The sequence below is a fragment of the Dunckerocampus dactyliophorus genome, chromosome 20 (assembly GCF_027744805.1).
Source record: "Dunckerocampus dactyliophorus isolate RoL2022-P2 chromosome 20, RoL_Ddac_1.1, whole genome shotgun sequence".
In the NCBI taxonomy this organism is placed as follows: Eukaryota; Metazoa; Chordata; class Actinopteri; order Syngnathiformes; family Syngnathidae; genus Dunckerocampus; species Dunckerocampus dactyliophorus.
This window is the reverse complement of record NC_072838.1, coordinates 5,656,738-5,674,898: the sequence shown is the minus strand read 5'-3', so window position 1 is coordinate 5,674,898 and position 18,161 is coordinate 5,656,738. Positions and strand designations below refer to the sequence as shown.

General features: G+C 42.4%; 1 protein-coding gene across 1 annotated transcript; it reads left to right on the top strand.

Annotated features, from left to right (window-relative positions):
* Positions 1-127: 127 nt before the first annotated feature.
* LOC129173363 (sclerostin domain-containing protein 1-like) lies at positions 128-7,093 on the top strand. The gene is made up of 3 exons (XM_054764193.1): positions 128-313; positions 5,500-5,515; positions 6,651-7,093. Exons 1-3 carry the CDS (start codon positions 128-130, stop codon positions 7,073-7,075), a joined length of 627 nt encoding a protein of 208 aa, XP_054620168.1. The 3' UTR covers positions 7,076-7,093.
* Positions 7,094-18,161: the final 11,068 nt, after the last annotated feature.

Below are 18,161 nucleotides of genomic sequence, written 5' to 3'. Positions count from 1 at the left end.
AGAGTGGGGGTATATGAGCATATATATATACGTATATATATGTATATAGTATACTTTGCAGCAGCGTCAGAGGGTGAGTCATTCAGGAGCTCTCATATTGTCAGTAACATCACCTCTCAAGTCAGTCATGACCTGCCCGACCAGCGGATTCCAGCTCCTGGCGCTCCTGGTGTTCCTGAGCAAGAGTTGCACTGCTGTCTCCAATGACGCCACAGAGTCAGTCAGTGCTCACCCGGTCCACGTCGCCCAGGAAGAAGGACCTGGCGAAGCTGGGAACCAGGCCAGGAATGGTGGCAAACAGCAGTCTGGACCTGTGGACAACGGTGAGTCCAAAGCATCATTCAACACACGTTGGTTACCATGAGCAAAGTTCCATGCATTACCTCCACTATCTGGACACTTTATTAGGTACGCTAATTACAGCCAATGCATGAGATACATCAACATATTGAAGATAATAATGCTCGGTTGTATCTGACACTTCCTGCTCTCTTTTCATTGTTTTTAAACATGATGTTCGTTATTATAATGCAGGGGTGTCCACTGCAGAAAACACTGCATCCCAGCTTTTTCATATACTGTAGGTGAAAACGCCTATTATTAGTATCAATGTTGCTTTTTGCTCTTTTTTTCCCCATTTTTGCTGTTGTTTTTTTCCCCCCCAAATATTTCAACTTCCTTCTATTATAACTTCTTCCCCAACCTAATTTTCCATAAATTCCAACAATTTTGTCTGATTTGTTTCTCATAATATTACGACTTTAAAAAAAATAACATATTTCTTTCTTTAATATTTCAGCTCTGTGCTATTAAAATGACATTATTTTTCCTCATAATATTACGAGTTTATTCTCGTAAAATTGCACCTTTTTTTTCCTCGTTAGAATACAACTTTTTTCTTGTAATACCTATATATATATACCTGTATATATATAAATGTACACATATATATATACTGTATATCCATATACAAACATATACAAACACACACGTGTATATATATATATATATATATATATATATATATATATATACACACACACACACACACACATATATGTATATACACATATATATGTACATATATATAAAATCAGATTTATAATCTGATTTCTAATATATAATCTGCCTTTTAAAAAAATGTCTTTTTCTTTCATATTGAAACCATTTTCCTCATAATAATGCGATGTTATTCTTGTTAGATTACAACTTTTTTCTCTGAATATTTTGACTTTATTCTTGTAAAATTACACTCGTAATTATTGTATCGCAGGGGTCACCAACGTTTTTTCTTGCGAGAGCTACTTTTAGAAAATGAAAATGGCCACGAGCTACTCATTTTTGTAGAAATGATTTTCATACCTTATTTCAACCCAAACAGATCAAATATGCTTGTTTTACCAGAACATGAACAAAATGCTGGTATCCACAACTCACATTTTATGTTTCAGAATACATTTCTTTCTAGTGTTCCCACATTATTAACTGAAAACCTGAATGAAAAGCAGGCTTGCGGGCACCTCATGTGGTCGTGGGGGCTACCTGGTGCCCGCGGGCACCACTTTGGTGACCCCTGTTGTATTGTATTATTATTGTACAGAAAAATGTAATTACGGAAAAAAATGGGAATTTTCAAAATGTGTAAAATTATGGTGCTGAATTTGTACGGTAGAGTGGTTTGAAAAAATCGCATTCATTTTGATGGAAATTTTGGGGGTAAAAAACAAAAAGTAATTAGTGGAAAACCTGGATTTTTTGGGAATATGGGGATTTTGGAAATGTGGGAAATAAAAACCCTACATGTTTAGAATGTGTCGAACATTTTAATGTTGGAGTGCTTTGAATGGTTTGAGAAATGTGAAAGTAGTAAAATGTGGAATTCAGGGAAAAAACAGGAATTTCGGGATGTGTAAAACAGATAGCCTGAATGTTTTGGAATGAGTTGATTGTTTTGGTGTTAGAATGGTTCGTGGAAATAGAAATAATTTTAAAAATATAAGGGAATTTATGTTTGAAACATTTGGATTTGGGGAAAAATTTGAATTCTTGGAATGTGGAAAATTATTATCCTGAACTTTTTTATTTTTTGAGGTTTGAATCGCTTGAGAATATGAAATATGTGGAGCTTGTAAAAATGGTCTATTTCTTTACAATGGGAATTTTGTCATGTGAAATGTGGACTTTGGAATGTGGAAAATGTGGTCATTTGGAATGTGTCAATAGATAGTCACTGTTTCCCGAGTGAGCTGAACATTTTGATGTTGGAATGGTTTCAATCAGTTGAGAAATGTGGAAGTACGGTAGTAAAAATTCTTAAGATATAAGGGAATTTGTGCTTGGAAAATTCGGCATTTCATAAAAACTGGGAATTTTTGGGATGTGTAAAATAGACAGTTTGCATGAACGAAAGGTTTGGACGATGCAATGGTTGGAATTAATGGAGAAATGTGGAAGTAGTAACAGTTTTCAAGATGAAAGGAAAGTAGTGTTACAGGAAATGTGGAATTTTGGGAAAAGTGAGAATTTGGGGAATGCAAATTACTGTTACTACTGAATGTCCTAAACTGGCTGACATGTTTTCCTGTTGGAATGGTTTGAATCAGTTGATTAATGTGAAAGTAGTAAGAATTCTTAAGATTTTAGGGAACTTGTGCATGGAAAATGTGGAATTTCAGGAAAAATGTGTAAAGCGATGTGAAAAGTACAAAGTCTGAATGACCTGAAGTCAATTAATTTTCTTCTTCTTATCCGGGGTCGCAGCAGCCTAAGCAGGGAATCCCAGACTTCCCTCTCCACAGCTGCTTTGCCCATCTCCTCTCAGAGGATCCTGAGCCATTTCCAGACCAGTTGAGAGACATAGTCTCTCCAATGTGTTCTGGGTCTTCCTCGAGGCCTCCTGCCAGGCAGACTTGCCCTGAATACCTCACCTGTCATTGGCCCAGTGTGGAGGAACAGCAGCTTTACTCTGAGTTTCTCCAGGATGACAGTGCTTCTCACTTTATCTCTAAGGGGAAACTCATTTCGGCCGCTTATACCCGCTATCTTGTCCTTTTGGTCACTAACCAAAGCTCATGGCCATAGGTGAGGGTAGGAATGTTGACTGATCACATCATCCACAAAAATCAGCAACCAAATCCTGCAGCCAACAAACCAGATCCCCCTCAACGCCCCTCGATACACCTGCAAATTCTGTCCATAAAGTAATGAGCAGAATGGGTGACAGGGCAGCCCTGGCGGACTCCAAACCTCACTGGAAACGAGTCCGACTTACTGTCAGCAATGCTGGCACCGGTCGTACAGGGAGCGAACTGCCCAAATCAGGCAGTCCGATACCACATACTCCCAGAATACTCGACCAAGGATTCCTTGAGGTAAACTGTCAAATGCTTTCTCCAAGTCCACAAACTCCGATGCACCCTCAAGAAACCTGCCAAGAGTATAGAGCGGGTCCACAATTCCATGAACAGGAGGACACCCACACGGCTCATTATGGAACTCCGGGTGGATCTCATCTACCCCTGGTTCCCTGCCAAACAGGAGCTTTTTGACCACTTTGGCAACCTCAGCCCCAGAGATAGGACAGTCTACCACATAGTCCCCAGGCACTGCTTCCTTATTGGAATACATGGCAGTGGAATTCAGGAGCTCCTCGAAGTATTCCTTTCACCAGTCCAAAACCTCTCGAATCAATGTCAGGAGCACACCATACACGGTGTTGACGGTACACTGCTTCCCCCTCCGGATGGTGGTCCAGAATCTCATCAAAGCTGTCCAGAATTCGTTCTTCATGGCTTCCTCGAACTCCTCGCATGTCTGAGTTTTTTCCTCAGCGGCCCCTAAAGCCACACACAACTTGGACTGCCGGTACCTGTCAGCTCCTCCAGAGTCTCATGGGCCAAAAAGGTCCAATAGGACTCTTTCTTCTGCTAGATGACATCCCTCACCGCTGATGTCCACTAACAAGGCACCTACCACCTTATGGACACAGCTCTGATCAGCAGTCTTGACAAGTAAGGCACAGAACATTTCCCACTCGCACACAATGTCCGATGTCTCCCTCGGAACATGGCTGAAGCTCTCCTGTGAGAGTTGAATCTCCTTCTGACAAGGGACTCCACCAGACGTTCCCAGCAAACCTTCACAATGTCTCACAATGTCTGCCAGGTTTGACTGGCATCCTCCCCCCACCATCGGAGCCAGCTCACAACTAGGTGGTGATCAGTTGTCCCTGTCTTCACCCGAGTGTCAAAAAAATGTGCCTGCAAGTCCGACGACAAGACTACCAAGTCGATCATTGACTTGAAATTGGACACTTTTATGCTTGAACATGGTGTTTGTTATTGACAACCTGTGAGGAGCACAGAAGTCCAATACCAAAACACCACTCAGATTCAGCGCGGCGGGGCCATTTCCCCCCAATGGAGCCTCTCCAGGTCTTACTGTGGCTGCCAACGTGAGCACTGAAGTTCCACAGCACAAGGGAATTCCAAGGGGGAGCATTCACCAGTACTCCCACTACAGCATGTGTCACCAACCCGAAGATCACGATCAACCAGTCGATCTTTGGGACTTTCCTGATCAATCACTATTTTAAATTCCCTAATTATATGTTTATATTTAATGCAGCCACTGTCCATGGGGGACTTCATGTTTTTCTCATCAGGCACCTTACAGGGCAGCTAAAGGTCCTTTTCAGGACCAATGGCACAATCGAGCCTTCCAGGCAGCTACTGTGGAAATGCATGTATGTGTTTATGTGTGTATGTGTTGGTGATAAAACATATCACAGGACTACCTTTTTTTACTCGGAGCACAGTGGCCCCTAAGTTACATTTTTAGGAGCGCAAGCAGAAAAATTTAAATCGACTTGCAAAGTAAACATTCACATTTCCTCTCATTTTCACTGTATCACTCATAAATACTTTTATTACAACCAGCCCTGAGCTCAGTCCCCAAAACCAGCCAGAGGTGCCAGTGCACACCAAGAACCAATAATAACACAAAGCTTTGTCCTTAAATATGTACAAATATCAGAGTGGAGTGGATGGGTGGTGGGGGGTAGATCTTGCCTAGACCAGAGATCTTGGGCTCAAAAAGGTTAGTGACCACTGCTCTGGAGAATCCAAAACGGGGAGGTACTCTGAACTGGTGTTTGGCACATAAGCGCAAACACATTCAGGACTCGTCCCCACACCTTAAAGTGGAGGGAGACTACTCTCTCGTTTACTAGGTTAAACTCCAACGTACAGGCACTGAGCTGGGGGCCAACAAGTAATGCCACCCCTGCCCGTCAGATCTCGTTGCTTGCAACGCCAGAGTGGAAGAGAGTCCAACCCCTCTCAAGAGGATTGGTCCCAGAGCCCTTGGCGTGTCTCGAGGTGAGTCCGACTATATCGAGCCGGAACCTCTCAACCTCGTGCACCAGCTCAGGCTCCTTCCCTCCCAGAGAGGTGACATTCCACGTACCTAGCTTCTGAAACCGAGGATTGGACCGCCAAGGCACCCAACTCAACCCGTTTGGCCCCTCCCATGAGTTATGAGTCCATTGGAGGGGGGACCCGTTACCTCTTTGGTTGACCTTACCAGGGTCAACTTAGCTCCAAGGATCAATGGGACAAGCAAACTCTTCCACTGCGATGAAGTTGCAGCTCAAAAGAGTAGGATGGTTGGAATCGATGGAGAAATGTGGAGGGAATAAGAGTGAGGAAGGAAATTTGTGTTGCAGAAAATGTGCAATTTCGGGAAAAGCGGGAATTTGGGGGATGCAGAATACTGTTAGACTGAATGTCCTGAATAAGGTGAATGTTTTCATGTTGGAATCGGTTGAAAAAAGTGGAGCTTGTAAAAATGGTCCATTCCTTTTCAATGGGAATTTTGCCACGACACACAAATACCCATTTAAATGAGTATTTTGGTATTGCGTTAACTATTTTTTGATGTAAAAAATGTTAACATTCTCCAATTTCAGCCTCTCAAATGTGAATATTTTTTAAATTTCCTTAATCATCCATGAAAGCAGACCGATTGTCATGTTCTGCAGGACAGGAGCGAGCACTTCCTGTCCTGCACTCTTACTTTGACGGGTTGCACTTCCGGCTGGGAGGAATCGGCAGCCGCTTCACCCCGGTTGGTTGCTACGCACCTGTAGGCAATTGATATTAGTGGGATTTAAAAGCCGATATTGTCCAGCTATCAATTTCTGATTCCAATATCAACCAATACCGATACCGATGTGTGTAACATCACATATCTTTTTCTTGAGTAAAATGTTGTAAAGTTGCAATACTCTTAAATGAGTACAGGTGTTTTGTTGGCTACTCTACTTGTCTGCTGTTATTGACTTTATTCTAATAACATTGTAATTTAAAAAATGACAACTTTACATGTTGTCTTATATTAGGACAATAAAAAAACTGTCGCCCTCAGGCCGCACTTTGGACACCACTGGTCAACCAGCTTCAGGTTAAGCTTGCGATGAATCTGCTGAAGCGCTTTCACACATCCAGTACGCTTATTCAACCACAGCATGCAGCACTGTTCAAATATTTCTAGTTGTAGTTTTGATACGGCAGCTTTGTTAATGAAGTGTTTGAAGTGAAATGTTTATTTTGAAAATGAAATCATAAATGTATTTCTTTTTCCCGCCCTAGGCCCAGACCAGAGCCAGGTGGGCTGCAGGGAGCTGCGGTCTACCAAGTACATTTCAGACGGCCAGTGCACCAGCGTCAACCCCATTAAGGAGCTGGTTTGTGCCGGAGAGTGTCTGCCGGCTCACCTGCTGCCCAACTGGATCGGGGGCGGTTACACAGGAAGGTACTGGAGCCGCAGAGAGGCACAACAGTGGCGCTGTGTCATTGACCGAACCCGAACTCAGCGCATCTGGCTCCAGTGTCAGGACGGCAGCGCCAGGACCTACAAGATAACTGTGGTGACCTCCTGCAAGTGCAAACGCTACTCCAGACAGCAGAATGACTCAGGACACAAGGACGCTTTGGTCCACGGCGGCAAACAGAAGCGAAAACACAGGAAGGACCGACTACCTGAGGAGAAACCAAGGAGTACATCAGACAACTAAAAGCCATGCGGCTACACAAGATGCCACTTGTGTCTCCATCATTAAAATGGACCGTATATAACACATAAGTTGAAGTAAATAGCACAGGCTTAGTTGTATTATTCTGCTAGACGTTAGTTAAGAAATACAGTACTGACCCAAAGTTATTGGTTTTATATTGAGAATGTTACGCAATAGAGTGCAGATTACACCAAGAAAAAGTGTGGAAAAAAGTCATATTTGTGTTTTGTTTCTTCAATATGCTCGCTGCAAGTTCAGCCCTGGCTATTGCTTGCCCAATTAAACAGCCTCTTCCTTTAAGCAGGCTAAAGCGCCTCTCACCATCTCTTGTGGAGATTCAAGGACCACACTAAACTTTCAAGTCAAGTAGGGGGCCACAGAATATGGTCATCATCTTTGAACAGGCCATTTAGGGAGGATCATAACCCTCAACCCATTATTTTGTCTTCATCCAGACTCGCCAAGTGTTCAAAATCTCTCGAGATGAGAAACAATCTGCCAAAAAAGCTCCGCACTCCACACAAAAAGGTCTGACCCCCTCACGCTTTGACTCCCAGATATCACACTGGGTTACGAGTTAACGTCTTTTTCTTGATTCTGGCTCCCCCGAGTTCTAGCTCGACCTTATCCTTGGGATGTGGTGCTACGTTACGATGCTTACAATAACAACCTGACTGTACAACTTTTATCTCGGACAAACAAACCTCTTATGGTCTCATGGCTCGCTTGTACTGCCTAAAATATACACTCAGGGGTGTCCATAAGGCAAGAAATTCCACTAAGGAACCCTGGCGAGGCACACCTGTGAGGTGAAAACCAACCAACACCAAGGGTTAGCAGCGCCATCAAAAAAAAAAAGATAAGACATAAAATATATGTCTAAAATATAAGACATATTTAGTTATTTCACACTTTTTTGTTAAGTACAAAATTCCACATGTGTTCCTTCATAGTTTTGAGAATCTACAAAGCAAATAGTCATGAAAATAAGGAAAATGCATGGAATGAAAAGGTGTGTTCAAACTTTTGGCCTGTACTGTAGGTCTCTCTTTTTTCCCCATTTTTGCTGTGTTTTTTTCCAAATAGTTCAACTTTCTTCTTAAACAATCTTCGTAAATATCCTTTGTGTAATGTTATGACTTTACAGTGTTCCCTCGTTTATGGCGGGGGATAGGTTCCCAAAATAGCCCGCGATAAGTGAAATCCGTGAAGTAACCAACTTCATTTGTTTACAATTGTTATGTTTTAAGGCTATAAAACCCCTCACCATACAACTTATACACTTTTCTCAGACAGGCATTAACATTTTCTCACATTTCTCTCTTGTTTAAACACTCTCAAAGTTTTTGTTTGAATTTGAATGATCAACCTTTTAGGTTGGACACGAGAACGTGACTCACGCGTCTTCTTATGTTGTTTATTGGCGGTTAGCAAGCGCTCACACAGTTAGTGAGTTTGCTAGCGACTATTGACCACACAGAAGGGGACTGATTGACGATGGTCTACAGCCAATCAGAACGCAAAACACAATGGGCAGGTTGTCCCTTAACCAATAAGGACTCTTGTGGCTCTACATTCAGCCGTCTATCGTCTACTGTGGGTTCCTAGTATGCTGGTACAGGCACGTAAACACATGAGACGAGGTGGAGCTGCACACGTCTTCAACCCTTACATGAGTGTACAACACCCTCTACTGGTAGCAGTGGTAAATACAATAACAGACACATACAACAGAGCACCGATAGATGGCTCTAATACACCACAAAATGCCCGTTCATATGCAAAATTGCACTTTAAAATTCCACAAAACAGCAAATCCGCAAAAGGTGAACCGCGATGTAAAGGAACACTGTATTCCCATACTTAGGGTTTTTTCACCCCTAATATTATAACTTTTTTCCCCCAACCAAATTGTTCTGTTTGTTTGTTTCTCATACTATTATGACTTTAAAAAAATATATATATATTTTTGAATATTTTATCTCTATGCCACTAAAATGACATTATTTTCCTTATAACATTATGTATTTATTCTCTTAAGATTGCAACTTCTTTTCTTGTGTGAATACATTTTTTTTCTCTTAATATTTTGACAGCTGTATAAAACTAGAGTTGTTTTTTTCCATTTCAGCTGATGTTGTTATTTTAAATGGTCCCACTATTTCAACTTCGTTCTGATAAGTTTTCTTCTCGTAATTATGACTTTATTCACATAATATTTTGACTTTATACTTGTAACATTAGAACTTTTCCCACAACCATAATACTATGACTTAAAAAAAAAATCTTTCTTTAATATTTCAACTTTATGCTATTAAAATGATGTTATTTTTATTAACATGCTATTCTCTGAAAATTACGACTTTTCGAATAATTCTTTTGACTTCATTCTTGTAAAATGATTTTTCATTTTTTTGTTTTTTGTTACATTATACTTTTAGAATGTTCCGCAGGGGCCAATTCGAAAACAGCAGCACTCCACAAATGGCCCGCCCGTTCTTTTCTGCGTCCCGATTGGCTGTAAATCATTGTCAATCAATCCCCTTCCTGCCGCCCTGCCGTGTCTCCTGTGTCATCGCTAGCTTGCTAGCTTGTAAATGAATCTTCGGTTCGTCTTCGGAACGGCGCCATGACGAGAAGGCACGGTCACAGGAGTGAAACATGCGTGAGTGACTTCATCATTTCCTGTGTTGATCATTAAGGTTGATCATTCAAATGAAAACTAATGTTTGAACTTTTTTGAGAGTCATTAAGCGGGGGAAATGTGATAAAATGTTAAAGCCTGTGTGCGAAAAGCGTATAAAGTGTGCGGTGAGGGTTTTTTCCAGCCTTAAAACATATATAATCATTGGGAAAACAATGAAGTCGGCTACTTCGCGGATTTCACTTATTGCGGGCTCCTCTGGGAACCTATCCCCCGCGATAGACGAGGGATTTTATACAGTAGCATGCAACTATATGATTCATATATTCTTTTCATGTTGACATTACTGAGTTCTCTCTTCTGGAGGAAGTTGGAATATTTGGAGGTGGAATTCTGACATGCTTTTCCTAGTAGGAGGCTGGGAATTTCCACTTTTGTGGCGTTAGATTTTGTTATGCAGCTGTCCAAAAGTCTTGAAAACGTGAAAGGAGTTTTGGTTCTGACAATAACCACAATGCAAGAGGCGGTAGTTGTTTGGCGTGTGAAAAAAGGAGCAAAAACAACAAAGCATACTCGTAAGTGAAAGGTAAATATGTCATGTGAAACACTATATAGTTGTTTCCTGAGTGAATAGTGTGTCATTTATTTTTGGACACGTTGCTTTCTTATAGCTGGAAATAAAGAGTTGAATAAGAAACGCCCACCGTGCATATTGTTTGTGACATAATGCCGCAGGCATCAAGGGGAACACGCTAACAAAAGAGACATTCGTCTCGTGATGAACGCTCTTTTCACCACATGTCATACTTTGCTTTATTGTGAAGGGAATACCTTCACCTTCAGGCTAGCAGAGTTGCTTGTTGCAGCTGCGGCAACATGTTGACACGCTTCATTGTCTCAAGCAGACGCTCGTTTTTCTCACCGTCAAAGCTTTGGGCGACAGTCAATAGAATCACCTGCGCTGGATAACAACACGATGTTTGCAGAGAAAATTAAAACAACCCACATTGCGCTGTTTTTGTTAGGAATATTCTATGACGTTGATGTTCATAATAAGGTTGAAGGCATGAATCTAAGATGTACTTGATGAGTTCACGGAAGGAAATAAGTTTTTAAGTTGTCACAGTAGAGCATTGGTGTCCAAAGTGCGGCACGGGGGGGGGGTCACAATTACAAGACAAAAAAAATATGACAAAGTTGGGCAATTTAAAAAAAAAAAACAGCAGACAGGGGAAAAAAATGACGTAATTTTAAGAGAATAAAGTCAAATAAAGAAAAAGATATGATGAAAAACAACGTCATTTTAGTAGCAAAGACTTGAAATCGATTTTTTTAAAAGTCGGAATATTATGAAAAACAAACAAAACAAAATAAAGTTATACATTTTGGAAAATCAGTTAAAACAAGCTATAATATTATGGGAATAAAGTCAAAATATGGGAATACGGTAATATTATAAAAAGAAAAATTACAAAAATGATTCAAGAAGAAAGTTGAGATAATTGAAAACCGTAAAAAGAACAAAAAACAGCAAAGATTGAACTAGATCCAAATACTTATACGACAAAGCTGAGATGCATTGTGGCCCTCGCTAGAAAAACATCCCTGTGGACTGTAACAGTGAAGAGTCGATCTGCACCAAAATGTGCCACTAAGAAAGACACAAACAAAACCAACCAAGGAACTAGCAAACAGAATTCCAACCCAGCTTTTGCACATTGTGAGGGTGATACAGTACATCACCAAGTGTAGACAAGCTAAGTGGTGTCTTTCTGGGTATTCAGTGCATCAAAGACACGGTGGCAGCCACATCAAAAAGACGTCGATGTTGCTCTTCTTCAAACTGGAATACTGCTGACTCCTACAAAGGCGCGTTTTGTTGCGTGTGCTGTGAATTACGATGTCTTTTTACGTGTGTTGTGCAGACAACAGCTTGAAATAATCAAAGCGGAAGAGCTGAAGCTCTTTCGTGGAGGCACACCTGCTACACGCCGATGAGAACCCTCAGCAGACAAAGACTGTGTTTTACACTCATAAAGGAATCTCATGCCCGCCCCCGACAGATATTGTGCTTATATTTGTGCCGCAGCATAATGCTAGACTGATTTGAAGGTGGTACTTTAATAGAATATACACAAGGACAGAAAACACTTCTATCAGTGCTTGGCAAGGATGGAGGGTTTTTTTTTCCTAATTTGTGACAAAAATAAATACATAAAACTTAAAATACATAAATTTTCTATGCTGCTTGATGTTTGACTTCGGGCAGAGGCGGGGTGCGCATAAAGAAAAACAACCATTCACACCAATGGACAATTTAGATTCGCTAATTAACCTAACATGCATGTTTTTGGAATGTGGGAGGAAACCGGAGTAGCCGGAGAAAACCCACACGCAGGAGAACATGCAAACTCCACACAGAGATGCTCAATGGAGATTCGAACCCAGGTCTTCCCGATCTCCAATCTCTGACTACGCTGTGGGAGCAGTGGGTCGACGGTGCCTGGCAGCCACTGGCCCCTTTTAGCAGGACGCTTGGTGACAGCGAGAGGAAGTACAGTACCTTTGACGCTTTTCCTTGCCTGTTGTCACTTCGTTTCCTGTTGGAGGGCCGGCTTTTCACGGCCTATGTGGGCCACAAGCCGCTCACCTTCGCCCTGGCCAAGACTCCTGAGCCATCGTAGGGACGACAGCAGCGTCAGCTTTCCGCCATATGAGAGTATACTACTGACATCAGACATGTGGCTGGCAAGGACAACTTTGTTGCAACATCTGTAAAAAGTCACGAAAGACCCAAAGCTAGTATTATTTGCAGACGATACCGCTGCCTTCTGTTCCGGAGAAAGTACACAAGAGCTTGTAAAAAAAGTCACAGATGAAACGACTATCCTCAAAAGATGGTTTGATAAAAACAGATTATCCCTGAACCTACAGTAAGTAAACTAAAATAATACTATTTGGTGATAGCAGAAAGGATACTTGTGCGCAAATCCAAACTGAGGGAGTTAACAATGAAAGGGTGAATGAAAATATACTGCTCAAAAAAATGAAAGGAACACTTCGAAAACACATCAGATCTAAACTGGGGAAAAATGATGTTGAATATCTTTCCTGATAATAAGTGGGTGATGTATTAGCAACAAAATGATGCCACATCATTTGATAGAAATGAAAATGATCACCCTATAGAGGGGGGAAATCAAAGACACCCCAAAAATGAAAGTGAAAAAATGATGCAGCACACTGGTCCATTTTGCCAAAATGTCATTGTAGCAACTCAAAATGATTCTGAGTAGTTTGTGTGGCCCCCACGTGCCTGTACGCATGCCTGACAACGTCGGGGCATGCTCCTAATGAGACTATGGATGGTGTCCTGGGGGATCTCCTCCCAGATCTGGACCAGGGCATCCATGAGCTCCTGGACAGTCTGAGGAGCAACCTGGCGGCGCCGGATGGACCTAAACATAATGTCCCAGAGGTGTTCTATTGAGTTTAGGTCAGGTGAACGTGGGGGCCAGTCAATGGTATCAATTCCTTCATCCTCCAGGAACTACCTGCATACACTAGCCACATGAGGTCGGGCATTGTCGTGGACCAGGAGGAACCCAGGTCCCACTGCACCAGCGTAGGTTCTGACAATGGGTCCAAGGATTTCATCCCGATACCTAATAGCAGTCAGGGTGCCGTTATCTAACCTGTAGAGGTCTGTGCGTCCTTCCAGGGATATGCCTCCCCAGACCATCACTGACCCACCACCAAACCGGTCATGCTGAATGATGTTGCAGGCAGCATAACGTTCTCCACGGCATCTCCAGACCCTTTCACGTCTGTCACATGTGCTCAGGTTGAACTTGCTCTCATCAGTGAGGAGCACAGGGCACCAGTGGTGTAGTTGCCAATTCTGGTGGTCTATGGCAAATGCCAATCGAGCTCTACGGTGCTGGGCAGTGAGCACAGGGCCCACTACAGGACATCGGGCCCTCAGGCCACCCTCATGGAGCCTGTTTCTGATTGTTTGGTCAGAAACATTCACACCAGTGGCCTGCTGGAGGTCATTTTGTAGGGCTCTGGCAGTGCTCATCCTGTTCCTCCTTGCACAAAGGAGCAGATACCGATCCTGCTGAGGGTTGAAGGACCTTCTACGGCCCTGTCCAGCTCTCCTGGAGTAACTACCTGTCTCCTGGAATCTCCTCCATGCGTCCAGGTACCGCAGTGATGCCCTGGTCCAGATCTGGGAGGAGATCCCCAAGGACACCATCCATAGTCTCATTAGGAGCATGCCCCGACGTTGTCAGGCATGCGTACAAGCACGTGGGGGCCACACAAACTACTGAGAATCATTTTGAATTGCTACAATGACATTTTGGCAAAATGGACCAGTGTGCTGCATCCTTTTTTTACTTTCAAGATGGCTCCACGAGTCACATGACCGTATTTTTTTCGACTCGTCATGTCGTAACTCTCTCTATCAAGGGACTCTAGACTCCACCATGCAGGCCTACAGGGTGGCCTCCACTGCACTGTGGCTGGAAGACCTGACATTTGGCTCTCCCGACGTGACATTGTTGCGTGACGTATCCATAGGCCAACCACGTCCCACCGTGCCGGTAAGCTGGAGGCGCTGGGTGTTTGGCAACATACATGGCCTTTCGCACCCAGGTGTTAAGGCTTCTTCTGGGCTGGTGAGGGCCAAATTTGCCTGGCCTGGCCTACGAAGGGGCGTCCGGGCCTGGGCAGACTCCTGCGTTGCGTGCCAACCTGCAAAGATCACACGCAGGCGGGGATTTAGAGGGCGGTCCCCCCCCCGTTTTGAGGCACCCACGATTTTTTTTGCCACAATAAAAGCTAATAAAATGATAAACCATCCTGGATTCCAGTCACCCAGTCCCAGTGAAGGTACATGTTCTGAATTATGGCCGCGTGGTGGACGCATATGCCAGAACGCAACCGAGACGCGTGCTATTCCTGAACCCACTGTCAGGCTGATCATTGACATTGGACATTGAACGTGTGCTGTACATGGCTATTCAGGTGGAGGTGCAAAATAAAGGTTCTGGCATCATGACTATAAGGAAAACTGTTGTCAGAAAAGCGATCCCCAGTGACATAAAATTATACTGAAATCCTCGGAATTTACAGCTGCTTCAAATTGGAAAATATTTCAGGAAATTGAGTACCGGTAATTTTCTAAATAGAATGTTTTGGCTTAAACGATATATTCCAAGGATAAAAATAACAACAAACTCTTGAAATTAAGGACATAAAATTGGCCTCAGATATCAACAGAGAATTTTAAAAAATTTTCTGGGGGAGGGTCCACAGACCCCACGCTCGATTTCCAGCGCCTCGGCCTACGGCTTCGGCCACACCCCCCATTTTCAAAAAAGCTAGATCAGCCCCTGACACGTCATACCAAGGCTCCGTTGGTGCATTTTGACCACGTGAATGTGGATCTGGTTGGCTCTCTTACCCCCTCATGTGGTTTCACCTACCTTCTCACCCTGGCGGACAACGCCGTATAACCCTCAGAGTTATGGATTTTGTGAGCGGTTTCATCAAGACGTGAAGGCCGCTCTGAGGGCCACCCTTACGGGCAGCGACTGGGCTAACCGCTTGGTCTGGGTCATGCTCGGCCTTCGCTCTGCCACCGAGGAGGATCTCCAGGCCTCGTCCGTTGAGTTGGTGTACACGCAGCCTCTCTGCGTGCCTGGAGAGTTCCTGGCACAGTTAAAAATACATTTACACTAAAGACGACTAACCACTGCAAATACCCTCAAGGGACATTACTTTCCATACCAGCTGTACACTGACTACTTTAAAGTATGTCCAAGTTTCATTTCTAGTATTCAGCCTTGAAAAGATGTCATAAAAACCCGTTTACCACCTTCTTAATACACTTTTAAACATTATTAGAGCCCTCTAGACGTGAAATAACACCCCTACAGTCACCTTTCTACTCATATTACCCAATATAGCTGACACAATAAGAGAAAATAAGACATTTAAGACATTGTACTGGTGTGTGTTGCTGTAAATGTGCTCTGGTGTTGGACAGGAAGTGACACTGAGTTGAGTTTAGCTGAGTTTTAGCTTGGCGTGGGTTATGGCTGCAACAGTAGCCCATGTTAGGAATTATTGTGCCTGTCGTGACGTCATTCAAACCTGCAATAAAAGCCTGTTGTTCCGGCCTCCGAGTCTGGTGCTTGTGTGTCTCACCCAACATTACAGCAACATTACTGACACCTAGTGACCAGTGTAGAACACTACATATCATCACAATATATTTGAAGGCATGTTCTGTATTGCCTTATATTTGTGTTTTACTTCAGAGTCATTTTTATGCTTGTAAATGCTCAAGTTAGATATAAAATATGTAAAATTTGGTAGAATATGCATATTGTTGACTAACAATAGGCTGTATTCAACCATGAAACAGAAAGATCTATCAGTCAATATAGTTTTTAAAGGTTATGACATGAACTGCGTCAATAGGAACAACAAAAGCGGAGGAGGAGTGGCAGTGCATGTGGATAAAAATCTGAATTATAAAGTAGTATAGAACATGTCATTTGCTATTGATAACATTCTAGAATGCATAGCTATTGAAATCAATAAAGAGAAAAGTACAAATGTACTAATAAGTTGTATATCGAGAACACCTAAGTCTAGCATTGAAATATTTGAGGAATGGATCAAAGCAACATTCACAAAAGAGTGATTGGTTGCTTTAAGGTAAGCAACCTGTGTGTTTTCTGCTGCTAACAGAAAACACACAAACTATTGATTTATAAAATCACAAATATTAAAATTTGCGGATCTAGTAAACTTTCAGACAGCTAAAATTATGCATAAAGCAAACAATAACCTTCTACCCAAAAACGTAAAACAATTTTTATCAACAAGAGAGGAGAAATATGATCTTAGGGGAAAATTTTACTTAAAACACTTGTATGCACGGACAACACTGAAAACTTTCAGCATTTCTGTATGTGGCATCAAGTTGTGGAACGGATTGAGTAAGGAACTCAAGAAAAAGTACAAGCAGTTGATGTTCACAAAATACAAAGAAGAAGAGACCTGAACTACTGTGTACATACAATACAATAACCACTACCACACTGACTACTAACTCTTCATTGTGGTGAGTACATGGTCTGTACTCACTCGTTATCAATCAAACACTCTTTCAACCATTCTATCAGTTATTATTAAGCCTGTAGCTTCCTTTTAGTAAGTAAAAACCATGGCTATGATTGCACTACATTGTCATGTAGACCTACAAAGTACACTTGGAAGAACAAGAGGTGAATAAATGTATTGCAACTGTTGTGAAACTGATGAGGGGTAGGATTAAATAAGCTTTGCTTCTTCCTACTCCTTTTTGGACATGCAAAATTGTGAATTGTACTATGTGATGTGCTACTGTTTGACTCATATGCATGTTCAGGATGAATTAAAACCATGAACCATTAAAACCATTTAAAACCCGTGATAGAGTGAAGCTGCGGAATTCAAAGCGAGTAGTGGCGAGGGATTACGGTACGCTGCTGTCATTTTTTTTTTTTCACCCCGTACATTCTTTTCACACGCTAATATTTTCGTTTTTTGCAGATTTTGTTCCTGATCTTTCAGTGATGTGTGTACTGGAGCAACATCCCTGATGATCAACAGGAAGGCGCAGTAGGAGTTAAGGTGAGGCTGAGGCTCACGTTAAGGATACAGGGTTTCCTATCCACGAGGCTGACATGTTGTAATGCACCCGCTGCCCCTGCAGACAAGAGCAGAAAACAACTGTGCTATTTGTTCCTCATCAGGTATTAGGTGGCAATGCAGAGAACTCAAAGTGCAAGTGATAGCCTTGTCGCTGACGATGACCTCATCCTTCTACGTGCTCTTAAATTACACTTAAAACACTAATGATGCCCACAGGACTCAGTAAAGAATATGGAGAAGCAACATGGATTCTCCTTTATTCCACTGCAGCAAATCAATGCTCTACCTGACAGCACCTTGTCCCTCTCCTACTGCTGAGCATGCTTCATGGCGTACGCCCCAGTTAGCGTGTTGTTTGCCTTGGTTTGCGTTCATTTTCCAGTTAGCGTACAATATGGCTTGTGTAATTAATACACTGCGTGAGTGCTACTCTGTTCTTAATGTATTTTTAGCGAAAAACATCTTTGTTAGCATCCTGTTAGCTTGCTAACACATGGAAACAGGAAGCGGAAGTCAGCTCTGTTGGTGTCTTATCTTCACTAGGGTTGTGGGGGTATGCTGGAGCCTCTCCGACAGCCAGTCCACCTTAAAAGAACCACTTTTTTTTTTACATTGGCTTGGTGAGTCGCTGTTGCACTGCCCATTTGTTTTCAACATAAGCAGAATTTAGCTGTACGCTAACCTGCAAAACAGCGGCATGTGCTACGTAACGCGCTGTCAATGAATTGA

What these genes read in the sequence shown, in the direction of transcription:
- LOC129173363 (XM_054764193.1), top strand. Translation starts at nt 128, where the DNA reads ATGACCTGCCCGACCAGCGGATTCCAGCTCCTGGCGCTCCTGGTGTTC.